Source organism: Phaenicophaeus curvirostris, chromosome Z (genome assembly GCF_032191515.1).
Source record: "Phaenicophaeus curvirostris isolate KB17595 chromosome Z, BPBGC_Pcur_1.0, whole genome shotgun sequence".
In the NCBI taxonomy this organism is placed as follows: Eukaryota; Metazoa; Chordata; class Aves; order Cuculiformes; family Cuculidae; genus Phaenicophaeus; species Phaenicophaeus curvirostris.
Genome location: NC_091431.1, coordinates 12,521,109 through 12,547,762, shown reverse-complemented (window position 1 = coordinate 12,547,762; position 26,654 = coordinate 12,521,109). Strand labels below are relative to the sequence as shown.

The window sequence follows — 26,654 nt, the reverse complement described above, 5'->3', positions numbered from 1 at the left end:
CTTTCTTGCCTCCTGAAACCTATTCTTCTGTCTTTCACAAGATTTATGATGGTCTTTTTGGCTGTTGCAGGTGTATGTTCTACTCGGGTAGGGTAGCTAGTACGTACTTTTCCTGAGCACACCTGGATCCTATTTGTCACATGAGGTCCTTTGAGCAAGTACCTTGGGGTCTGTTGCTAGGATACGTTAAGAATGAACAGAATCATGCAGTTTTTACATTCCGTCTTAGTTCTTGATTAGTCGATGATCAGTGTTTATCCTACTTTAAGTGTAACTTTCCTAACAATTCCACCATCAGCTCCCGCCTCAACTCGGGCGCACTTTCCTTCAGGCGCGGCGCGGGCCGCCCCTTGAGGTCCTTCGCATGGCGCGTCGGCGTATCGGGGTCCCGCTCCCTGCGCCGGGGCCGGGCTGGGGAATTTTCATTCAGGCGCGGCGCGGGGCAGCCCCGGGTCCTCGCGGGCGAGTGCAGGCGGCGCGCGCGGGGCGGGGCTCGCTCTTTCGCGCCCGGCAGCCGCGGGGGAAGGATGGGTGAGCGTGGCCGGGCGGGAGGGGCCCAGCCGCGGCCGGGCCGGGGCTGAACCGAACCGAGCCGGGGGCTTGGGGAGGGGGACACGGACACGGACAGGGACGGGGAGGAGGATAGGGAGGGCGTAGCGCTTCACCCCCTCCGCCGCGGTGTCTCCGCGGCCTCGCGGCCTTGCTATTCCCCCTTCCCCCGCTCACTTCTCTCTCCGCTCGCTCTCCTCAGGGAAGTGCCGTGGGCTCCGCACCGCCCGGAAGCTCCGCAGCCACCGCCGCGACCAGAAGTGGCACGACAAGCAGTACAAGAAGGCCCACCTGGGCACGGCCCTGAAGGCCAATCCCTTCGGTGGCGCCTCCCACGCCAAGGGCATCGTCCTGGAGAAAGTGTGGGTACCACGCGTGCCCCGGGATCCCCTAGGGAATGGGAGTTTGCCTGGGAAACTCTGCCAGGAGTGGGCTCAAAGCTGCTCCGAGCCGCTCGGTTTTCGAAATCTGGAGAAGTTTTGCTGCCATATCTAGTAGCTCATGCGTGCTCGGTGGGAAACGGGTTAGTTTTCCACGTGGCGGTACTGCTGAAAAGTACTTTTTTCTCACACGTGTGTTGGCCTAAAAATTCTGGTTTTCTAGAAGCAAGGTGTGAGAAACACTTATTCACTGCTAAAATATTAAAAATGGCAAAACCTTCGAAGCAAAGGCAATATTATTTTCGTTTTACAATTCAGCACTAAATCATAGGATCGCTAGGTTAGAAAAGGCCTCTTAGATCATCGAGTCTAGCCATTCCTATTTGTCACTAAATCAGATGGCCTTCTATGTAAGGCATCCCATTTTACAAAAGCAGTGAGTGTATATATATGAATTCTAGACAAAGAATCGAGTAAGTTTTCAAAGAATTTTTTTTTTTTTTTTAGGTTATCTAACCATATCTGGAGACTTTCTTCAGGTTATCTTTTGACCTAAGACAACTAAGTCTTGCGAGACAATTAAACATCAATAAATTCTTGCAACTCTTAAGAGAGCATTTAGTGTTTCAGGTTATTCATCCGTGTCTGGAGATTGCCTGTGTATTGTCTCTTCATGTGAGATAGCTTTATGTTACAAGATAATTAAACATACAAACCAGCTGCAGCAAAACTTCTCAATTCTCCCAGTAAGAACAAAAGCACCACTTAATGTGGTTTAGGATTTAGTGGATTCCACATGTTTGCATTGTTTCAGAGATCCCAGTTGCTGGGGTTTTGGCTTTTTTTTTTTTTTTTTCAGAATTTATGAGCTTCATTGGCGCAGTATCAGGGCTTCAAGGTGTTTATCTTTTTTTAACACCCTTTCCTCCTGATTTATATTTACTGAATTTGTATGTGGTTTAAGGTGATTAATTTTCAATTTTTATTCATTTTAGGAAATGAGATTTTATATGAAGGCTAGCTCTAAGTACAGATGCAACTTGCACTTATCATAACACAGTAATTTGCAGTGGTGTAATGAATATCCACTAGTTCATCAGTTTTGCTAATTCATTTTCACGTGCTTCCATTTTAGTGGAGTGGAAGCTAAACAGCCCAACTCTGCCATCAGGAAGTGTGTTAGAGTCCAGCTGATCAAGAATGGTAAAAAAATAACAGCTTTTGTTCCCAACGATGGGTGCCTGAACTTCATTGAGGTAATTTATTTTCATTAAGTGTTCTGTAAAAAGCTGTGTATTCAAGAAACACATCATTGACCTGTGTAGGGGATGGTCAAACAAGGATTCATGGCATTCTCCACCATGTGTGTCTTTAAAACTGGTGGCAAATAAAAAACTGTTCTTGTCCTATCCCATCCCTTAGCAAAGCTGTGCTGCTGTGAGCCAAGTGATGTCTCTGCTCATGTGTCCCTTCTCCAAAACCCTGAAGGGGATAACTGTCCTTCATTAATGTGTGTCTGCCAGTAGCCTTCAGTATTTCTACTCTTTAAATCTGAGCCACACTTCAGACTTCCTAGTGCTGCCCATTTTGGAAGCATGTATGGGTTTAATGTTTATAGTTTGGTAACTACGTGGTCTTTCATTGCAGGAGAATGATGAAGTTCTGGTCGCTGGTTTTGGTCGGAAGGGTCATGCCGTTGGTGACATTCCTGGAGTTCGCTTCAAGGTTGTCAAAGTGGCCAATGTTTCTCTGTTGGCCTTGTACAAGGGCAAGAAAGAGAGACCAAGATCATAAATTGAGATCAATTTGACAAGAATGTCAATAAAATTTTTGACTGGAAAAACTTCTGTGCTTGTTACTTAAGGGTTATGTTTTTCATGTGTATTTGCAAGTGATGCTAGGGTGTTGTTGGCAGCTGGCTTTTCCTTCTGTAAGAGATGCTTTGCCCTTGAATGACAGAAGAGAGCCAGAGCGTCTTTATAACCAGCAGCACAGCATTTCCAAGTTGACCTTTGTGTTGTATGAAGCAACACAGCTGTCTGCGGGCAGCATCTGAGGTTTACTTCATAGGACAAAAAGATGGTTTAGTGCTTTGTGGACCACTCTTGACAGCCAGTACCTTCAGGAAGGCTTCTTCAGTGAATAACTGGAGTTGCAACTGTGCTGCTGTCAGGGTAGACTGGTAGATCTCTGCGAGGCCTCTGTGTCCTCACAAGCTGCTTTCTGGAAGCTATCTCAGAAAGGGGCCTGCAAAACAGTTTCTGAACTTCCACTGCCTGTTGTGCCGAACCATGGAGATCTCAGAGTTTGTCTCCAAGGATGACACTTAACACCCAGTTAACTGGGGCTCTGACCTAAGGAAGTAGGCTGCATTGTAGGAGAAGGAAAGGTCTCCAGTGTTTGTTTTGTTGCTTATGGAGTTTCTGAGGGCTGGAATGCTCTGAGGGCACGGAGGAGGAAAGTACTTGTCACCCTGACACTGGGACATGGGGTCTGGTGCAGCTCTGCACACCAAAAGTGAAAATGGACTAACGATGGTTGTGGTGGCACAGGCCTGCATAATCACAAACCAGCGTATTGTATGGGATGGCTTCTGCAGTGGAAGGGGTTGGGGGAGTAACAAGTTTGCTGGCATATCTTGCAGGAAAGTTAATGTTTCCTTGTTTTTCTTGGTCAGTAAAAGTTTGGACTAGTTAGTGGCTGTTAGCACAGCATTTACAGATAAGTCTTATGATGAAAAGAACAAAGGATAACTACTTTTTCTTGGACAATAAACATTTTCACTATTGCAGAACTATGTAAAGATGGTTGGTTAGGGTTTTTTGCTCCCAAAGCCTGAAGTAGTTTTCCCCTTGATTTTTTTTCCGTTCCGTTCAGTGGCTGAGTGTACATACTGTTTGAAAGATGCTTCTATTAACTCTAATACACAATCCAGAACTTAATTACAGACTCAAGAAGCAGACTCCATTGTAACTGGAGTTTTATCTATCTTCAATCATCATGTCCACCATAAAACTCGTAGTAACAAATGAAATTTCTTACTGCTAGATCTGGCCATAAAACCCCCCAATATTCCTCTAGGGTTATTAAATTAATCAGGAATCAAAACAGCCCCTCAAGTAAGTTGGGAGGCGAAATTTAATGAATTTTAGTGCTTACTTGGAAAATGGCCTTCCTCAAATCAAAAATGGTCACAGTAAATGTAGCAAATGATATTTATTCATGGTCTTCAAATGATGACAGCAGTTCTAGTTCCTAGTGTGAAGACATGCAACAGGACCTAACGCAGGATTCATCAGGTTTAGATCCTGAAAGGGTTATTGAAAAATCTGTCTCATCTATCCTCATCTCTGTCCTGCTCAGCCCACAGGACTTCAAGAACTGCTTTCATTTTGCTTAAGTGAAAATTAAGTTGTAACAAGTTGGACATAAGCAAGTCTGCTCAATTTGAGGACACCTGTCTCCTTCAGTTTATTCCAGCTGTTTTCATTTAACTGCTGTGTTACTGACTTCAGTGTGTCTTTGCGTAGGGCTTTTTGGCTGTCTGTGACAGATAAAACCAACTTCTAAAACAGTTAGATTATTTTTAACTTTTCAAATGTATCTACACCATAATGAGGCTACTTGAAAAAAATGAAGTATTTCATCAGTTCACATCACCAATAATTTTTCTCTATATTGTCCAGTTCTTAAAATTCACTTTAAAATGCAGATGCCTGAACTGATACCATGTTATAGAACAGGCCATCAATAAAGAACCCAGCATGCCCCTCTGAATCAGCCTTTAAATCATTGCCAAATTTTCAGTTCTGACAGTAGTTACACTCGTATATTTTATCTTGAATTTGGCCGCTTAAAAGTACATGTTGCACAAGCTCGTAGTGGAGTGCTAGGTTGTCTCATGTTAGAGCTAATTTATGCAGTAAAACCTCTTTATTTGGCTGAAGTTATGGTGTAAATAATTCCTATATTATAATCAAAATACATATGTCTTTTCATCCAAAATACTCCGATTCAAATATTATTCATTAATTTATATGAAATTTATGTAAAATTTAAGAACACGTTAAGTCTTTCTACTACTGAGTATTTTGTGGCTTAGTCATCTGGGTATTTTTGTAAGATTTGGATTCAAATCCTTGTTCAGCACCAAAGCAGCGTTGAACCAGGGTTTCCCTTACCCTTGCGAACACAGTAGCCCCTGTCACAGTGAAGATGTTTTTCGCTGCAGCTGCGTCTCAGCTTTATGGGGTAACTATGGAAAAGCTGCTCTCTGTGATTCCACAATTAAGACTCCCTCTGTTGGAATCTGCTTTAAATTCCCTTTTAATATTTTCAGAGCAAGGCCTTAACTCCATGACTGATCTCAGACACAGTGTAAATGCACAGTACCTGCAGCGCACTGCAGTCAAAAAGCATGTTGGAGCGTACGTGAAGGGGCTACCTGGGGACACCTTTACCACTTTCTTTTTACTGTGCTTTCTGGATTCCTAGTCCTTCTGTTTCTTCAGAGGAGGGTAGGGATCCAAAGGGATCTGAACAAGCTGGACCGCTGGGCTGAGTCCAGTGGCATGAGGTTTAACAAGGCCAAATGCCGGGTCCTGCACTTGGGGCACAACAACCCTGTGCAGTGCTACAGACTAGGAGAAGTCTGTCTAGAAATCTGCCTGGAGGAGAGGGACCTGGGGGTGTTGGTTGACAGCCGACTGAACATGAGCCAGCAGTGGCCTAGGTGGCCAAGAAGGCCAATGGCATCTTGGCTTGGATCAGAAATGGCGTGACCAGCAGGTCCAGGGAGGTTATTCTCCCTCTGTACTCGGCACTGGTGGGACCGCTCCTTGAATCCTGTGTTCAGTTCTGGGCCCCTCACCACAAGAAGGATGTTGAGGCTCTGGAGTGAGTCCAGAGAAGAGCAGCAAAGCTGGTGAGGGGGCTGGAGAACAGGCCTTACGAGGAGCGGCTGAGAGAGCTTGGGATGTTTAGCCTGGAGAAGAGGAGGCTGAGGGGAGACCTCATTGCTCTCTACAACTACCTGAAAGGAGGTTGCTGGCCTCTTCTCCCAAGTGACAGGGGCCAGGACGAAAGGGAATGGCCTCAAGCTCCACCAGGGGAGGTTCGGGCTGAACATTAGGAAAAACTTTTTCACAGAAAGGGTCATTGGGCACTGGCAGAGGCTGCCCAGGGAGGTGGTTGAGTCGTCATCCTTGGAGGTGTTTAAGGCACGGGTGGATGAGGTGCTAAGGGGCATGGTTTAGTGATTGATAGGAATGGTTGGACTCGATGATCCAATGGGTCTTTTCCAACCTGGTGCTTCTATGGTTGTATGACTCAGGTAGTGCAGGTTTAGCTGCTGGCAATTTTTTTTTTCTTTCAGGAAACCATATGTGTGTTCTGGATGTGTTCTCTTGTTACCAAAAATGTACTGCAGATGGATTTTGAGGATCTTTGACATCTGCCCAGTATTTCTTTCAGCTTCACTGAATCACAGCCACGTTTATCCACAGTAACTTCAACCGTGCTATTGTATACCCAGAAATCCCAGATATGTCCTTACTACGTCTGCTCTGGCTCTGCCTCATGCTTCTGTGAAATTTGGAATACATATGCAGGAATTGGAGGTAGTACGTAGTAGAGAAGCATACATACTCTACTACAAAGTTTTGGAAATCCAGTCTTCATCTAGGATCAGAATGATGCAAGTAGACAGCCAAGTTTGAAAGAATTGGCTGCCATCAGTACAGCTGTATTTACTAAAAATATGCATCAAACCAACTGCAGGAATACATGTGAGAGAAATCTGGTACACAACTACATGTAAAACAGCTAGAAAGTCACCATTCTTTTCAGGTGGTCCTCGATTACAGTAAGACTGGAAGCTACTGGATGAGTGAACCTGAATGCTGAACTGTGACTCACTGCTTGCACCTGTGACATCAGTTCCTGGTGGGAAAGACAAATCCCAGCCAGCTTGTTTAATATAGAAATCATGGGCTTATATATCCAGTGTTATCCGACACAACTGCTAGCGTTAGGATTCCAGCTCAATTTCTACAGGAGATACATTACTTCGACTAAGAAAATCAGCAGCTTTGGGGTTTGTATTTACAGCAAACTGAGTCCATCTGGTTTTGTTATTTTGATTTGTTTTTCTTGAATAGCAAAAATTAGGAGTAGGGCTGCCAGTGATGCTCCTTTGAACCCCCGAAGGCCTCGGAGTTCAAATTCTTTTCAAATCCTTAAAGTCAGTCTGGCAGTAGAGGAGACGAAGGTTTACCTGGCGGTAAATGGAGGTAGAGCAGTTTCCAGAAGTAGGGCATTGTCATGAGGTAATCTTGCCACTAGATGTTGCTGTCAGTACAATGAGGGGAAAAGCTCAAACATAAAAGGTGTAAGCTGAAACGTTGTTTACGTTGACTTCAGCAGAGGAAATCTTGAAAATGGGGAATTTAGCCTTTACCTGATTCAGTGTTAAGAAATCTCGATACTTTCTGCCTTGTTGCTTTTGTGTATCTAAATGGTGGCTAAAAGCTGAATAGAAGCACAAGAGCTTACAGAATAAATTTACCTGAAATCTTGTTAGATCAAAAATGTGGATGAGAATAACACAGGTGCTTATCACTTCATCAAGCATGTGTATATTATACAGGTTTGGTTGAATTTGGGCTTATTTTGCTTTGGTTTTTAAACATCTTGCAGTGTAGCAGAGGTGAGTCTGCTATTAAGGTGAAGCGATGATAAGAATTACCAAGGGTAGGAGAACATGCAGAACTGGAAGCAGGACAAGTAAAGCACAATGTTACTAAAACTATTTGCACAATTTGAGTTGTATTTCATTATTTGTTTTACAAGCATGTTTAGCACATAACAACTAATCAACGCTTGGGCAGCAGGATTCTTCTACAAGTGTGTCTGTGGATTCTGTTGGTGCCCAGGAATAACTTGTGACATCTTTGCACTGTAGAAAGAAGTCAAAGGAAAATGAGACAAGCCAAACCTCACCACCAAGTCACTGTTAGAAGGGTTTTAAGCCTAATGAAGAAGCACTGAAACTGTGTGTTACACAAGCCAAATCCTCTCTAACAAAAGGGTATTCATAGACATCAGGGAACTGACCAGCGCAAGACAGCAGTCCATGTCTCTAATTCATTAGGCAAAGCATGTGAAAATATTAAAAGACTTGGCTGATGATAAGAAGCTAACAATACCTGTCTGCTGGATGCCAGAGAACTAACTTTACAAATCCCATAGAAGCAATCAGTGCCTGATGGAGTGAGGCCCAGCTTGAATCCATGAAGATTCAGTTCAGGAGTTCTATTTGCATCAGGTGCAAAGGAAAAAACTATTTCATTTCCACAGCTTGCCACATCTTTTTCCACATAGGCTCAGCCCATGTTTTTCCCTGCTGTGGGCTCTGCCTGTGCCTGGAAGGAGGGTGCCATCAACTTTGGTGCTTGCTCTACAGAAACAAAAATCAGTAAGGCTAGTTTCTAGAATTATAAGGTGATGTATTCCAAAAGAGACATGGGGACTTGTTCCTGGTGATGTAGATGAGTGCTGGTTAAAATCCCCTTCATGGAATTCTTTTCTATAACCTAATCCTGGGCAGAAAGGTGGAGAAAGGAAGCACCTGAAGAGTGTCTTACTCCATCTGGCCTCTGCTGCTGAGGCTAATAGAGAACGTCTGCTGAACCCGGCAGTGCACAAAGCACACAGCCTAATCTCTTCAGACAGCACTGTGTCTTTCAGCCTGCTGTACTGACAACATTACTGAAAAATAATACTACAAGAAAATGCCTTCTTTTCTAGCAGGCTTGAGGAAAAAGACATTCAAGGCAAGGTTCTGTAAAAACATTCTCTTTTCAAATACAGCAGTAAACTCTTCTCTCTCTGTAAGCTGAAATTCATCTTCAGTAGGTGACTATTGCAACAAGCTCTGATGGGGTGAAATGAAAGCTTCCTTGTGATGCAACAATTTTTAAGAATATAATGAAATCCAGGATATAAAGATAACTGGAGTGACACCTTCCAAATTCTTCCCAAGCACTCAATACACAGTTACTCTCTTTGGGGCTACTCCCCTGGAATACCTCTTTGTCAGCCTGGCTTTTGAAATTTTGGAATTAAAGCTGCAGTGAATTTACGTGGCAGTTTTGCAGCTAATGAACTTCAGATACACTTTTTTTTTATTCTAGACAGTAAAAACATATGGCTAACAAATGTTCTAAACTCTCTGAAACACTTTTAAAAGCCCGCATGTGACTAAAAATGCACAGATACTCTTACAGACATTGTTCTCTAGAATGAAGTGTTTTGCAGGAAATAGTTGTAACTTCACTATTCAGAGGAAAGAGCGATCACTTTTCTTTGTGCTGGAACTGAAGTGCTATGCAACACAAATATAGATGTCCAAAGAAGCTCATTAAATTAGAGTCATGGCAAATGGGAAAAAAAGAGTTACTGAAAAAGCTTTGCTGAAATTAATGTAGTTGCAACAAGAATTGATATTGATTACTTGACTATATTCAGGTCTAATTAACTAGCTCAACATTTACAGTTGTGATAACAAGCATGCAATTTGAAAGAAGGAATGTTTATCTCAGTAACCAAAACCAACCAACTACAAACCTTCTGGCAGACCAGATGGGGGTTAAACTCTAACCTGATCGTGCTGACACAAATGAGGGATTATGTAGGTAGCAATTACATTCCAAAGAAAAGCATATTTTTGGCTCAGCTGAACATGTAAAATTCATTCTTCTTGCTGATTCTTGTCACGAAGGGCAGGAATGAATCAGTTCTCTTAAAAAGAAGTCCCCAGAAGCAATGGTCCTCAATATGTCTTCCCAGATTAGCAAGGATGAATGACTGAGCAAATTCACAAAACTGTTTGGTACTGGAAATTTTCTTTTTCGGTAGGCTGCATAAGACACGCAGCCAAAGTCTGCGGCCAAAACACAAGTTTAGATCTAAGAATCTCCAATAGATTCCCTAAATAAAATCAGAAAATAATGCTGCAAGTAACTTGATTTTGAAATAAAATAGGATTTCCGTACATAAACATTCTGTGTAAAATATCCTATAGGTCATTAAATGCACAGATATAAACAGGAAATTAGATGACTACCTCCCACTTAAGCCACTAGAAAGCAGATATCTAAACAGGATTAAATCTCCCCTTGATCCAAAATATTTGTTATCCCACATTTGTTTCTCAATCTAAGCCTAGTGTATTTGTATTAACTGAGCTGAATTTTTGTCTTGTGATATTCTGGACAAATTTCAGGGAAACACTGACACCAATGATGATGACTCTGCTCTTGCTACTTTGCTGTTTATGTTGTTAAACCGTTGGGGACTGTAGCAGGTCAGGGGAACTGTCATTTTGCTTATCCATTTCATGCTCCCCATTATTATCATTGTGGCTCAGTAACTGTGGGAACAGGGTCAAGGTACTGCAGAGGAATTTGCAGGGGCATCAGCAGCAGGAAAGAAGCAAGACAGAGACAGTTTCAGGAACTGGGAACAACTTGAGCGTTCATCCAATTGAATGTATGGCTGTAAGATAACTAGGTGGTGGAGCGACTGCTGGGGAGAGGACATACAGGAGTTAGAGCATGCCTGCCAGGACAGTAACAAAGCAGTATCCTGCTGTCTGCAGCCATCATTAGATAAGTGCCTAGGGTTGTCTCTGACAGAGGAAATCTTAGGTCTGGTACAATGTGCAATGCCCTGTCCAAAAAAACACTATTTGTTTGCAAATGATAAATAATGTAGAAAGTAACGAGCATTAAGAATTCCTCTATGTAAAAAAACCCAAAAGTTTTATTTTTTATTTACAAACAAATTCCACTTTTCTGGCAATTCTTGAAAAAAAAAAAAGATGAAGGTGCAATGGAAGGCTGATGGAGCGGAGATAGTGACTGAAGTATGTTCTCCCAGACTTATTTCACATTTGTTTTCTTCCATCTGTAATTACAACCTGTAAATTACAGTCTGACACAGAGTGTCACACAGAGGAGATGTTGATATTCTGAGTAGTGCAGTGATACTTCACAGACTTCCAATAAGAAGTTTTGCCTACAGTGAAGAAATCCAACTGGCCAAATCTTATTATGAATAAAATTTTTACTAGAGTTTCTGCTTCCAAGACATAAACAAGAAGGGCTGGGTTCCAAGAAACGTCTATGAAAATGTACTTGTAAATTCTGCACAGCAGCATCTTAGCAGCTGAACCTTCTCAAGGTCTAACAGCTACTACTGAAAATAAGACTCCAAGTTGTGCCAGACTTTTCTCCTTTACAGTTCTTGTCCAGTATATGTTAATGCTAAAACCAGCATTTCAGCTTTATTCTAAAACCACTCTGTACTCAAGATGGCATTTTATTATTTTATTCTCTAAAAGTGGAATTTCTTCTGTATATTCAGCCCTCAGTGCAGCACCAGCTAACAGCTGTGATGCTTTGGGAAAATAAGCATAACTGATCCTCAGATATGATGATGCAGCATTTAGTGCTGATGGTTTATAGGGAACGACTCCATCAATCCTTTCCATTTCCCTGATCCTAAGGTCAGCAGGAGCTAATTCAGACCTTTGTTTAAATAATGATATGTGAGGCCAGTTCTAGGTTATATTGGGAATAAAGGTCCCAAGGGCCAGCCAGCACAGTGTGAGTACGTCAACACACTGGACAGAAGCAGGAGAAGCTGACAGAGAGCTGCTTAGCAATACAGAGCGGCTGAGGAGGGCTGAATGCTTTTACTCTTCCATCCCAGTGTGACAAAAATGAAAATCAAGGAGCAGGAATGAACAGCTCTTAAAACTCCTGCTATCTGTTACGGCTTTTTTTTTCTTCTATGTTAAGTCTCCCTTAAGCTCAAAAATGGGCTACAGACACAATTATCAAGCATATGTTACTGGAAGTGTTAAAAAAGACAATGTAACTATTGTCATGGTACATGAAAGGAAAGCCTTATTTTATAGATCTTACACGGAAAAGTGGCTTTTCAGGTTGTCATGAGCCAGAATGGGACAAATTATGTGCTTTCACTACTAATTCCAAACGGCTGACAAAACATTCTGCACCAATGGAGTTTTAAAGACTGCACTGTCTTAATCCACCAATAAGATATGATGCAAATTAAGAGTATGAAACCAATTAAAATACCTGAAAATACAGAATCTGAAACCTGATGCATTTCACATTTACAGCTCTCATGTGGCATACACTGGACTCTGGACTCAAGTGACATATTGCTGAGCATATGAAGTACAATTTGTAATTCCATCTCAACTGCTTGGGACTTGTGGTTTGGTTTACACTGTAAATAGAACGTGATTGGGAAGGAATCCAAGCTGATTTGTATGGAAGTTAATTCTAATCTGTTTTTCACTGATTGCACTACTATGCATTTTCTACTTGCCCAAAATTCAACAGCTGTCAGGGTGGGCATGTATAAAGACTGCAGAATAAGGACCAAACCTGTGAACAACTACTAGTACAATGAGAAATACTAATTGACTATAACAGTAACTACCACAGAGTATGGCAAAGCTTCTTTTGGAGGCAGTGAGGCACAGAAAAGCCAGATGTTCTCATAAAATAGCACAAGACATCTCGAACTCTAGAACTCCGCATACTCAGTCAAATGTAGACTGTAAGTATTCCGTTCGTCTACAGCCCTGATTCTGTCTGTTCCCTGAAGCATGACACACACAAAATATTCTCAGCAAAGTATTAGTCAGTTTTTGGATTAGATATTCTGTGTGTGGTATGGAACACAAGGATGGTTCATGCATCGGGCTGTGGTGGAGAGAGAAGGTGGTCAGAGGGTTGTCCCTAAATGAAGTAGTCTCAGCCCACACACTGCTTATCACAAACTTAAACCATATCCTACAAGTATTTTGCTGTACATATCCTCACAGATGGTGCTGATTTTCTAAAGAGATGATTTTTAGTAGAGACGTTTAACAGCTCCACACCCAGCATCTCTGTTTCAAGGAACCACAGGCTTGTGCATTTGTGTGCAGCATTACTAAGGCCACAACCACAGTAAAACAGAGGTAGGAAGTGAGTGACTTCAAATAGTCAGTGTAATCGAAATAGAGTTCAGCTCCTGGCAATCCTTGAGAGTTGTTGTCACAACCACAGCCAACTCTTAGGTCTTCTGCTGCAACCAGGAAAGCTCTTGCCAAAGAAAGTGGCATGAATCTTTCCACATTCGTCCGTTTGATTTCATCACTGGGTAAGTCTGCAGCAGCTTTACTACGGCTGCCATCTGTCCTTCAGCTCAGAGGTCTGGAGACATCAAACAGAATTAAGAGAAGTTAAATAATTTTAGCAAAGTTATGCCAGATCATACCACCAACCACATGGCGGAGGGCCCACCATAAAATGCTTTTAAACACTTTAGAAAGACTCCAAGACAGCAGGGAGCTTCCAACAGTCAAGCACATCTCTCTCAACACAAATTTTCATTGCAAAGTAAATAAATCAATAAGGGAGCTATGTAAGCAAAGTATCAACAGGTGAGTCCTAAACAAAGTGAACCAGGAGCTTCAAAGGAGAAGATAATGGGGTTTTTGCAGGCCATCCACGTGATCTTTTTAATTTCATAGGAGGATGGGAGAGAAAATAGGTGATTTCATTTTCTCTTACCTTTCAACTGAATCAGCATTTGTATTCTGCTCAGGTGCTATTTGTGCATAACTCAGGGGCAGATTTAGACCCACAACTGGGCCTACAATACTGAGCCATAATATAACGTAATTTGTGTGTCTAGGGGGAAAAAAAAACCAACAAAAAAAGCACCATTAGAATATTATCTCAACCTTTTCTGCACTGCAGACACACTATACAGTCATAAAATAATTTCAGATGGGGCGATTCTTTCACTTTATCTATATCAAGGGTATTTTAACTTTCAGCCCTTAGGTGACAATCTGGAATCTTATTCTGTTTGGACCGAGGAAGTTGTTTTGACCATTTTCACTTTCCAGCTGATTTACTTTATCAGCACGGCATACAGCCTTGCAAGGCACAGTACTGTTTCTCACCTGTTCTGTTTCTGCGAATCAGTCAGTATAGAAGACATGAATTCATTAGTCCGGCAGGGATGCAGAACAAAAAACGGTTGCCCAAGTAAGGGGTGCTCCTGAAAGGTAATAGAAGTTGCTTTATTATGCAAGAAAACAGAAAAGACACCATTTTCATTTGGAAAAGACAAAGCAGGGGCCAATTAATCAGTGATGCAACTTCTCTCATTTCAGAATCTAACCCACATTGCTCTTCTTCTGATAGTCATTGACTAATTAATACCTGAGACCACATTCTCCTACATTATAAAGCAAAGAAGGTCACCAACCAGGCAATGCTGCCATTTTAGTTAAAATATAATGTTTTTCAAAATTAACTCAAGTTCCTGCATCAGCATTGTCTGAATGCAAGTAGGCAAAGGTACCATGTAAGCAACTATCCATTCAAATGTAATACATAAAAGAAATCTGCTCCATGGGAAAGCTCTGTAAGAACCTTGATTCACTATCCTTGTGTCTTCTCAAAGTGGTGCTAGCAAGTAAACAGTTTAATTTGGAGCCTCTGAGCAAGATGAAAGGAAGAACCTTTGAAGTGGCTTTAACTTCCACTAGGTGGCATATCCTTATTTGAGGGTATTCTACCCAAAAATGTCCTTAAATGTGTCTTCTTCAAGAAGACCAGTCAAGGCTGTCCTGATGGAAAAAAGAAAATAATTTAGTGACAGTTAAGCTTGCATTCAGACACGCTGCCTACAACACGATAAGGCTGTCTGTACCTCTACACCATTGCACTGCACAAAGCGCTGACGAAAACTCACTCAATCCAGTGCTCCATAAAGCTTTCATTTTCATCTCCAGCCAGCACTCAAACAGAATACATGTTCTGAATTAATCAGAGCTGAACTCAATGCAAAGCCATAACAGTGATCTCATCAGCTTTTACGTGGGTGATACCACAAGATCAGCATATCTGACTGTCTCATGCACCATGCCCCAGGGAAATTATTTTCCTTTAATGCTGCTGAGGTCACTGCTACTAATTCTCCACCAAAATAAACAAATCCTACCTCATCCCGAGGTGCAATAAGGGGCATAACAGCACAGCAGAGAATGGCTAGAAAGGGATTCCAGACAAGAAAGATGTCAAATATAAAATGCCTGTTTAGAGCCTAGCACAGAATGTGGTTAGATGTTGCTAAGTCCAGGACTCTGCTAAAGCCAAGAAGCACATAGGAGAAGGCATGGACCATGATGGAGAAAGCAAAAGCAACACCACCCCTGAACACCAGTTTTCCCCATTCAGCCATGTAAGCCTGGTTCACTCACCAGAGCCACAGCAGCAACTGACTACAAGAATTCACACTATAGGTATTTTATCCTGGGTAAAGATCCTTTTCCTTAGGTGTGCTTCTTGTGGTTCTTGTGTTTCTCAATGGCAAAGAAGAAGAAACACTAAATTTATGATCTGATATAGCTTTCCCTTGTCCAAGACTATACAGTTGTAGCCAGATTCCCTCAGTTCTGTCATGGTATTTTACCTCAGTGTTTAGTAAATTGCCTGCACTGAAGAGAAGATGCTCAAAAAGTCTTCCTGATACACAGGAAAAACTCTTTCTTCCCTTGCCTAGAAACAGAAAACAAATCCTAGCCTGACATGTTCAGCAAACAGGACATAATCTATTATATTAAACAGGCTCTCCAACAGCTGAAGGACACTGGCTCTTATGCTGAAAACGTACTCATGAGGATCAATCATTTAATATCTAAGAGAACTTAAAAAAAAACTTCCAGCAGCTTCAAAAAATCACAAAAAGTTATGTTGAGAAAGTGTTCTTTTACACTGCAGTCCAAACAGATAACTTGCACAAGAATGCTACCATCTGCTGTTAGTAAAAGTGAACTGATGCCATTTTTATTGAGAAAATTGGTAGTTTGAATTAAAAAAATCTTTCTCATTATCCACTAGCTTAAACCACCTTAAGTCTCCAAATAATTCTGGAAAATACCTGGATTGTGCCAATGTTATTCCCCAAAGATAGCAAAAAAAAAAAAAAAAGATAGTTAATATTTACAAAATTATTAAGCAATGAAAAAATCTCCCTTACACAAAGAAAGAGCATGAAGAGGTAGCACACACTCCCAAAAAGAACACTATCAGATAATCTGGGCTTTAAACGACTTAGCACTCTGAACAAGGCATAAAGATTTTTCTCAAAGCTGAATATTCAGCTTGAAGTCATTTGGAACCATCCTGTCACCTGGTATTTGATTCCATACTGCATTTCTTGCTTCAGCGAATGACCAGTGAGTGACAAATGGGAGGCAGACTCTATTTTTTTTTTAAAATAGGTTAGTAAATTTACATTCTACATCTTTCTTCTTTTAGTCTTTCCTCTTCTTACAACGTGACAGAAAGACACTGAAAAACCTCCCAAACTCTAGCAATTAGATGTGCATATGAAAAAGCAGAGTGCATTGCTACTTGTTTTTAAAAAAGGGTAACATCCTTGGTCCCAACCTCTCTGGGCATTGATCTGTGATGCAGGAGCGTGTGATAGAGGTGAAAAATGTTCACACTCTGAATCCTCTGCCATCTCTCCTCCATTCTTCTTGAATGGATGGAAAGACTCTTTCTTCACCTCTGGATCCAGTAGATGTAAAGGGAGAAGTTTTCACTACAGGACTCAGCCACAAACTTCTGGGTAGATAGGAAGGTTCTGAGGACACTTGGTTAGTCAAACCGTCATCTTCACCTGTCTCCTTGTTCTTTGATTATCAAGGATTGCTTCATACATGTCCTGAAGTAACAGCTGTGTCAGAGTAGTGTAAATCTCACTCTAATCCAGAGAATTTCAAATGGCAACAATTAAATGACCCAGAGCTTTAGTTAAACTCCTGCTGCTCCTTGGCAGGGCTCTGAGAACAGCATGCACATTGAAGCTGCATGTCTATACATTCAGGAAGAGCTGCTTCGGTTTCCCTTTAGCAGGCTATTTTTAAAAACTGAGCACTATCACTTATTTGTTTACTTCTAAGCCCGGAAGCTGGAGTTCATTCTTACACAGATCCTTCAGCACTGAAAGTCCACAGACATGAAGACATGCAAAATAGCTATACTCAAGGTGGGATGTTTTCAATAAACTTGCTGTGTGTACCTTTCTTAGCCCAGACAAAAGGGATGAAATTGCAAGAATGACATACTGTTTATTCAGAACCTGAAAGACAGTAATATGCCACATACTGACAGGAGAAAACACAAAAGCATAAGAAATCCTGAGCCAAGACCCATTAAGCAGGAGCCTCTAAAAATGGAAATGGCTGAGACAGGGAAGAAGAGCTATTGAACACCAGGGAAAACACTCTTGAGAGCATCAAATCTGATTCAGTCAAATCCTAAATTTCCAATCCTGTACATAATGGCATCCCCACAAAGCTTTAATGTACACTCAAGGTTAAATCACTGGCACAGCAGCTCTGAGGAGGAAATACCAGACAGCTGCCAATAAAAATACAGGAGTTATCAATGCCCTGAAAAATTTCAGTATTAGTAATGGGCTACAGAGCCTTTTCATTGCTAGGTCACCAGTCCGATGTGGCCTGGTCTGGCGGTTGCTAGAACTCATTACTGTACAATGGCTGTATATGGAATTGTTAGGTTTTGCACAGTCTAAGCACCATTAATTAGTGCCCTTGCTGGTAGTCACTACGGATGAATCCAGAACTGAGGAAGGTGGCTTCTCTTGTCACCAGTCCCTGCAGGTCAGCTCTGAAGTCAGGAAAAGCAGGGAACTTGCACATTGGATGATCATGGCAAGCTCTGAGAGACCGCTGTGCATCTGCAGTACGATGAATCCTAAGTCCTTCTCAAACAACATTAGAAATGTGAGAATGAATGAAAATTTGTGCTGCATCAGCTTCATGAGCGTATTTACTACCTGCTACAGCCATCCAGTGGAATGACAATCACCCACATGGAGTGAAATGTATCCTGAGCAAAATATTAGGACAGCAATACTAGCTTTCAGTTAGCCTGATCCGTGAACCATTTACATGAAAAATATAAAGTCCTACCAGGCTGTCATGCGAAAACCCCCACTTTAAATAGTATAACAGAGTCTTCCCACTTTTAGTTGACAATTCATCTTTTTCCAATCAGTCACATGCAATGAATTTTAGAAAGTGTATGAGATTTTCACATAAATCCTCACAGTTACTCACTGACATTGTACAGCAAGAACTCATTCCCAGATTTTCCACAACTCTTCTGGACAGTAATACGCTGACACCCATTTTATTTTAAATCAACAGCATTATTTTTTTTGTATTTCTCTATAATCTTGTATCTGCCTATCCCTGAGGCTGATCTTTCTGTTCAGCACTGCACACTGAGGCCATGAGACATCTGCATATGCCTCTGAGTCTTACCCAGCTTTCATAGGAAATAAATTTTTTACTCCATTGCATTTGAAAGCTCCAAATCTTGCGTCATTTAATTCTGTAGAAAGACCTCTTTAGTAGGTGGCTTCTAGAAAGATTTGTAAACATGTTCTGTGCCCGGTTTTGTAGCTGTTACCTCAATTGCCCCCATACAAAATCGTGGAAGAGATATACGGATGAAAGACACACAGTCCTTCATCGGGTAGTTTGAAAATTAACGTAGTTTTGTCAAGGAGCGCTGCTGAAGAGTGTGACTGAGCACTGGAAGCACGATATCTTACTATACACTAGCTGAGCTGCTATTAACCATCCATGCACAGGCACTGAGCTGCCCTGACTGAAAGGTGAAACGGGTGAGCTCAAACCTCTTCCAGTGAAGTTTATGTTATTTAGCATGCCTGAGCCCTCAGCAACAAGAACAAAAAACTGAATACTACAGGTTCCTGGAGGACTGAAAAACATTTCAGTTGAGCAGCAGATTTTTCAGTTTGGTGCAAAAAGGCCAAGGGTGTCAAGGAATAAAGAAAAGCTTCTACAGGTATGTCAGTGATTAAAGGAAGATTAGGGAGAATACAGGCCTCCTCCAGAAGGAAATGGGAGACCTGGTTTCCCAGGATATTAAGAAGGCTGATATGCTCAACCACTTTTTTGTTTCAGTCTTTGCTGGCAAGGGCTCAAGCCACATACCCCAAACTGCAGAAAGCAAAGGCAAAGACTAGGAGGATGGGAGACTGGGAGAACTGCCCACTGTGAGAGAGTCTCAGTCTAAGGAACCTGAAGGTGCACAAGTGCATGGGACCTGATGAGATGCATCTGCAGGTCCTCTGGAAACTGGTGGACAAAGTTGCTAAGCCACTATCCATTGTATTTGAGAAGTGATGACAATCCACTGAAGTTCCCACTGACTGGAAAAGGGGAAACATGACTCCCATTTTCACAAAAGGAGAAAAGGAAGACCTGGGGAACTACAGGCCAGTCAGTCTCAGCTCTGTGCTTGGCAAGATCATGGAACAGATCCTCCTGGAAACTCTGCTGAGGCACATGGAGAAGAAGAAGGTTATTGGTGACAATCAACATGGCTTCACCAAGCACAAATCCTGCCTGACAAATTTCATGGCCTCCTACAATGGGGTTACAGTATTGGTGGACAGGGAAGCGTAACTAACATCATCTACCTGGACTTGTGCAAAGCATTTCCCACTGTCCTGCACAATATTATGGTCAACAAATTGGAAAGATAAGGATTTGGCAGATGGACCACTCAGTGGATAAGAAATTGGCTGGATGGTCACACTCCCAAGAGTTGTAGTCAATGGCTCAAGGTTCAAGACCAGTGACGAGTGGCATTCTGCAGATTGATACTGGGACCTGTGTTAGATTTAACTTTGTCACAGACATACACAGTGGGACTGAGTGCACCCTCAGTAAGTTTGGTGACAGCACCACGCTGTGTGGCATGGTCAACACACTGGAGGGAAGGGATGCCACCCAGAGGGACCTGGACAGGCTTGAGAGGTGGGCTTGCACAAACCTCACAAAGGTCAGCAAGACCAAGCAAACAGTCCTGCATCTGGCTTGGGTCAATCCCAAACAGAATTACAGGCTGGGCAGAGAATGGATTGAGAGTAGCCCTGAAGAGAAGGACTTGGGGGTCCTAGTGGATGAGAAGCTCAACATGAACAGGCACTGTGCCCTTGCAGCCCAGAAAGCCAACAGCATTCTGGGCTGCATCCAAAGAATTGTGACCAGCAGGTTGAGGGAGCAGCTTCTGCTCCTCTACTCTGCTCTTACGAAACCTCACCTGGAATATTGTGTCCAGCTCTGGAGCCCTCTGCACAGGAAGGACATGGACCCATTAAAGTGAGTCAAGAGGAGATCACATAGATTGTCAGAGGGCTGCAGTACCTACCCTGTGAGGACAGGCTGAGAGACTTGGGTTTGAGATGGGTTTGAGAGAGTTGAGCCTAGAGATGAAATAGAAGGTTCTGGGAAGATCTTATAGCAGCCCTCCAGTACTTAAAGGAGGCTTACAAGAAAGCTGGGCAGGGGCTCTTTATCAGGGAGTGTGGGGATAGGACAAAGGGCAGCAATTCAAAGGTGAAAGGTGGGAGATTCAGATTAGATATTAGGAAGAAACTTTTTACTGCGAGTGTAGTGAGACATGGGAACAGCCTGCCTGAAGAAGCTGTGGATGCTCCATCCATGGAGGTGTTCAGGACCAGGTTGGATGAGGCTTTGAGCAACCTGACCCAGTGTAAGATGCCCCTGCCCATGGCAGGGGGGTTGGAACTGGATGATCTTTACGGTTCCTCCCAACACAAACCATTACATAATTTTATGATTCTATGAATAAATTGCTTTTGAGCATCCCTCATAACATTTACGGTCTCTCCATTTATAATAGCATGAAGTACTTGTGCCCAAAACTGCTTCTTTTCCAATCCAGTTTTGCATGATGTTGCTTTGCAAAAATAAGTCCATGGAGCGGTGGCTTAACTTTCATGCAGGATACTACCATCAAACACCACAACCAGGACAAAATCTTTGCATTCCTGATTTTTATATGCATCAATAAGACTTAATAATGTAACTGTACTCATTTATAAAGAAAGCAATGAAATTTCACTCTTCAGACTGACTGTGTCCCCCACAACCAAGAAAGTAACAGGGTACACATAGAACTTAAACTGTGTTGAACTTGAGGTTAAAGGAATAATGTGCTTAGGCCTGGGTGTAAACAGTGAGTAACATTTTATGAACGAGGGCTAGGGAAACTTCTAGCCTGAGCAGTGAAGCCGGATGAGTATAAGCACATTGCGCTTACAAAGACCAGTAACAGTGCTTGCAAAGGCAAGAGGACAATAACAGTCGTCACGAGAAAAATGTTCCAATCTTCTCTTCCTCCCATTCTCCTCACAGAAGACTTTCTTCTAATAATGGAATTACTACAAGAGAAACTCGTTTACTATGGGATCACGATGTTACAAAGGCAGCATTAAGGAATTGTAATTGCACAGGGAACTTCTATCATCCTGATAGAAGGTATAGATCATTGTAATAAAGCTGTTGTTAGGATACTAATTGTGTAAGGCTTCTCCATCCTATTGATACAGGTCACAGCTTTTCTATTAATACAGCCACTTCATAAAAATAATATTTTAGTAATAGGATTGATATTGGCTACAGAAAAATCACAACTGAAAAAAGATCAGAGAGGGTAAAACGGCTGTTAAAGGAAACACACTTGCTGTAATAGCCATCAACTCCAAAAGGGAATTTTAAAGTCAACCACTCCAAAACAGCCATTTATCCTAGTGGGCATGGACACTTTATTAACCAGGAAAGGTGACATATTTATAGTCACCTTATTTTCAATACAAGCAGAAACCAAGTTATCCTACTGATATAACTAAGGAAAGTTTTTGTAACTTTACTGTAAAACCAAGAAAAGCGCTTCTACTGCTAAAACCATTGATGATCAAACAATCTACTTCTGTCTGTAATGAATACTGAGCAATGACTATGAAAGTGCAACTGCCACTGTTCTCCTGCATTTTCCTAGGCAATCAATATACATCTGCAATGGCACTGAGCAAGAACAAACTTGAAGGGACCCTGACAAGACAAAGAAGTGCAAAGAATAAAAAAAAGAAATTTTTTTGGTTATTACTTAACCTCTTTTTGAAGAAAAAGGCTTCAGAAGGATTTGGATTTATGCTTAAGTTCTTTGCTGACAAGCAGCTGCAATGTCCTTATGAATTACTGTATCTGCTCCCTCTGTCTGGTAGGTTTTTCTAAAGACCTACCAACTATCTTTAGTGACAAGTTTTTATTAATACTTTTACTACCACCATCCCCATGCAGAAAACCAAGCTGGATCTTATCCGTCTAAGTCCAAACTGAAGAGACAATTAATCAAACGGCTAAGCTTTTCTGAGAGGAATGGAGCTGCTTTGGCAGATCCTACAACACAAACACACAAGGACATAACAGAGCCAGAATTTCTGTAAGAACCACACCAACCACTTTGTACCTGCTGTTTCAAATCCATCATGGCTGCGAAGGTAGAAACGCAGGTTCTCGAGAAACAAACACTTCACGGCACAAACTATTCTTTTCATAAAGGACGTCTTAAAACCTTGCTACTGTCACTAAGCCTGGCTGATCACAGCCTGAAGGCTGCCTCTGGATTACAGGTTGAAATAAAACTGCCTTTTCCTTTGGACAGAGCTGTGACCACCATGCTCCACACACACCAACCACACATGACTTGCTACTTATGTTGACAGCTGCAGCTTCTGCTGGATGTGACAGCTGAATATGTCGATGATTTGATGCGATCAATCTTGCTTTTCCATTTTTAAAGTTACCAGAACTGTTAGTGTGGATCCAAAACAGGAGCAAGGCCTCTATCCACAATCTTTGAAGACAGCTTTACTTCTTTTGTACAATGCCCACTGCAAGTCAGAAAACCACAGACAAAGCTGGTTTGCAAGAAGTATAGTGTTTTCGAAGGTGGCACATGGAAATGGGTTTGAATCTGAAGTTTTACTTTAGTTTACCTTACACCTTCAGACCCTTCCTACTGCAGGTGCATTAAAAAGATTTAAAATCATTTCTATAACTAGGATAACAATAACAACATAGAAAGCTGCCACAAAATCAGATGTGAGTATGCATTTTTTGTGCAGAGCTAACTTATCATTGTAACACTTGATACTACAGAACATAAAATATAATAGATGACCAAGATCAATTTCATATTTCATCCCACAAATCAGTTTATCTGCCTGATTCTAGAATAGTCACAGCTTTGAGGGGGTGGTATTCCTTTTTTTAAAAAAGCATAGTTTTATTTTCTGTTGAAAAGTTATCTAATAGCTAACACAATATCCTTGAAAGGCATGACTAAGAGGTAATGCAGGACAGGCACAACATCTATCAAGAACAGCCAACACTGCTTCTACCTATGTATTTTTAGGGATATATTTACATATATATGTTTATAAACAAACTTATTTTTATATTCATATAAAGAATAAGGTTGGAATTATTGATTTTAGGAACAAGACGAATCAAAGCACTAGGTGACGCTCAGACAAAACTATGTTTTTAAAGCTTAAACTTCTTACAGGCATGTAACTTGCATTTAGGATTCTTTAAGAAAACTTTATATTTAAAATTGGCAGGACCATAGTTATATTGTCAAGAAATGGCATCTCAGCCATTTTCCTAAGAAAATAAACAGATGATTCCTCTTCCATGCTTGCCAAAATAAGACTAATTCAGTTGTCACCATTTTCGTTATGTAGCATACAGTCTTAATTAATTACTATTTAAAATCTGTTCTTAAGTAAAGAGATTCATCTCAAGAGCAAAACTGAAAGATACAACAAGCTGTGGAAGTATGGAAAAGATACTGGAGACAGATTTCCTACCCTGATTAAAAAATGGTAAGTTAAGAAAAAAACATCTATACTGGCATTTGACAAATGTGCCCCAAATGGGTTTGTTTTATAATTCCAGGAATTCCTGGACAAAGAAATATTGGGAAGAGACATTTCATAAGATTTCTGAGTTTTAAATACTGTCATCATCAAATGTGATGGCATATATTCCTACCTCCTTTTTACAGTTTATCAAGAAGGTGGTATGATTGATTGCTACAACATTCAGAAGACAGACAATCACCACAAGGTAATGAATGGAAAGCAAATTTCTACTGCAGCAGAGCAGCAGAACACTAATATAACTACATCAAATATAAGGAGGCAATGACGTGCCCAGAGATGTGTGACTCAACCCTCATTTTGAGCTCAGGCTAAGGGAAGAATGTCTTTGGTTCTCTTCTTTCTCTATAGCTGCAGATGTCTGTCTTCCCCTCCTCCAGTTAAAGTGTCTTATAATACCTATCATTTGAAATAACAGTTGCTGGACTCTGATTCACCACTGAATCTGAATATCTGATGTTCTTGCACAGACACAGCAGGACTGTCAATATTTATGGCAATTCTCCTAATGATAGGCTCAATGTAATGCTACAAACTTCATACTGCCTAAAGCCAGTTCCATCACAAGTTTGCCTGCGGATCTCTATGCACAGCATGATGGAGTCAGAGGTTTGAACAGGGATTACCAATCACAAGAACACTGAATTCTGGCACGACAAAGGCAGGCAACAGTAAAAGGCAAAAGGATACTGAAACTGCCTTCTGCATCTCAGGACTGTACCTAAATGCTTTGATGAAACTGGAATTCGGAGACTACAATCGCATCAGTTTCTCAGTCAACACGCTACTGAAACACCAAGCTCTCTGTTGAGAGCACAGAAGAGCTACAGCTTCTGGAAGCTTGAACCCAACGTTTCTATAGAAGCCACAGTGCCTAATCTGTAGAGGGATTTTGAGTGGTCTCCACCCTTGTTCTTCAATCAGGCTGCTATGCAGTCAGAAATCAACATACAAAAAGAGGAGCCAAAAAGGGACTCCCATTTTAACTTCAACTTTAAACATCAAGTACTGTCATCTGGATTTGGGAGTCCTGGAGATTGTATATGGCTTCACATACAAGTCTGGCTATATGGACAAAATTCACCCCCTTGAGTTCACTTTCTTTTGAACCTCAGACTGCCTTAAAAATGTAAGAAGTGCCTGACTGGATTGGACTAACAATGTATCTAGAAATGCACCCTGTCTCCAACAGCAGCAGTTGGAATGGCTATTTTGGGAGAACACAAGCCTGGCCTCCTTCTGTGGTTCAATTGCATTCTACCGCTCCAGTGTGTTTGCCGTATTAAGGATAATGGAGGACATGTTCCTTCCCGGTAATTTTGCTTCCACTTACGGACACGTGGCCACATGAATTTGCCTAAATGCTTGTGAACTGCTGATATCGTCTGCTTCTACAACTTGAGGGCACAGGTGATTAGGCGTAAATCATTTTCTGTTAACGTGGATACCTAACATCCATCTAAATGGCACTTAAAGCTTTTTTATTAAAAAAAAAATAAGAAATCTGCCAAATGATTTGACTGAAAGTCCTTGCTACAGAAAAACAAAGGGAAATTGTTATAAAGTTGTCAACACCTTGTGACCATAACAGTTGTCTCTCTAACACAGATTAATGTGTCACATATGATACCCTCTTCTTTCTAATTGTGCAATCAATGTTGTTGTGTATTTTAGATTTTTTCACAACAACATTAAATAAGGAGGAATGTTCAGTAACTAGCTTCATTCCAGTAGTGAATTATTGGACGTCATGGCAGGGGGAAGATAGAAGAGCAACCCACCTCAGCCTGCAAGGACAAATGCCAGATCAAGGAGGGAACCTGCTATTACAACCTCTTCCACAAAACCTCTGCTTGGGAAACTCTGCGGAAGCAAAGCCACTGCTAGATCAATTACCTGTAAATGCAGTGTAGTGCTGAAACAGTTTTTCCATAAAGTAGAAAAGAATCAACAGAATCAATACTATTACACTGTAACTACTTCAATTAATTACATATCTTTGTAGAAAATATTACTTAATCTTCATTTCAGAATAACTGATCAACTCAAGGAACAACAGTTCCAGGACTTCAAAGTCTGCTCTGAATTGTGCCCTAGAAATTAGCAAGGATCCTCCTACTGCTTTTTATCTCTACATGTAAATTAACCATTAAGCCTCTGTATTTACTTTACATCATTTAGTATTAGTCCACTGTTTGGTCTATTCCTCCTACAAAATCTGTCAGACTAAGTTTATGTCCATAAAGACTCACTAGGAAAAAGCATGACTGAATTATAGGGCATCTACATATTTCTAATTAATGCTTAGTTTTAAAGTAAAACCTGCTTGCTAGCTTGTACAATACTGCCTGGTTTAAACAACAGAAGTTCAATACATCACAGAAAATTTTACTTAGAAACAAATATCCACCCTGGTTTCCCATTCTTAGATTTTTCCCTGTGAGGCAGATTTCCAGTCTATCCTGATAAGACTTCCTTTCCTCAGGAAGCTGTGCTAATAATTTTCAAAAAATATTAGCAGGGAATCCATAGCAACTGTTGATATGCCTCAAAATGATTTAAGAGCGATCTTAGCAACCTTCTGTTAAGATATACTGTATACAGCCTCCTCCACTTAGCAAAATCCCACAATATGGCAAGAAAGATTTGAATGTCTAAGAATAGCTACCTACACAGATTTTTCAAGACGACTGCACCATAATGATTTAAATCCTCCCTAGCACAGCTTCAGCAAGATGTGCCTCT

At 41.3% G+C, this 26,654-nt stretch overlaps 2 protein-coding genes across 2 annotated transcripts in view; one reads left to right on the top strand and one right to left on the bottom strand.

Annotated features, from left to right (window-relative positions):
• The first annotated feature begins 420 nt into the window (after positions 1 to 420).
• RPS23 (ribosomal protein S23) lies at positions 421 to 2,772 on the top strand. Its single transcript, XM_069879942.1, has 4 exons — positions 421 to 531; positions 752 to 911; positions 2,065 to 2,185; positions 2,577 to 2,772. The coding sequence occupies exons 1-4, from the start codon at positions 528 to 530 to the stop codon at positions 2,721 to 2,723; spliced, it is 432 nt and encodes a 143-aa protein (XP_069736043.1). The 5' UTR covers positions 421 to 527; the 3' UTR covers positions 2,724 to 2,772.
• A 9,372-nt stretch (positions 2,773 to 12,144) lies between these two features.
• Positions 12,145 to 26,654, bottom strand: part of ATG10 (autophagy related 10) — an 86,714-nt gene continuing 72,204 nt past the window's right edge. Inside the window, exons 5-7 of the mRNA XM_069880149.1 lie at positions 13,984 to 14,081; positions 13,586 to 13,705; positions 12,145 to 13,225 (exon numbers count right to left, since the gene is read on the bottom strand). Of these exons, the coding sequence (XP_069736250.1) occupies positions 13,213 to 13,225; positions 13,586 to 13,705; positions 13,984 to 14,081 (231 nt within the window). The 3' untranslated portion in view covers positions 12,145 to 13,212. The remainder of the gene's footprint in view (positions 13,226 to 13,585; positions 13,706 to 13,983; positions 14,082 to 26,654) is intronic.

Coding starts and splice junctions, on each gene's coding strand:
- RPS23 (XM_069879942.1), top strand. Junction 912..2,064: donor GGCATCGTCCTGGAGAAAGT/GTGGGTACCACG, acceptor CTTCCATTTTAG/TGGAGTGGAAGCTAAACAGC. Junction 2,186..2,576: donor GGTGCCTGAACTTCATTGAG/GTAATTTATTTT, acceptor CTTTCATTGCAG/GAGAATGATGAAGTTCTGGT.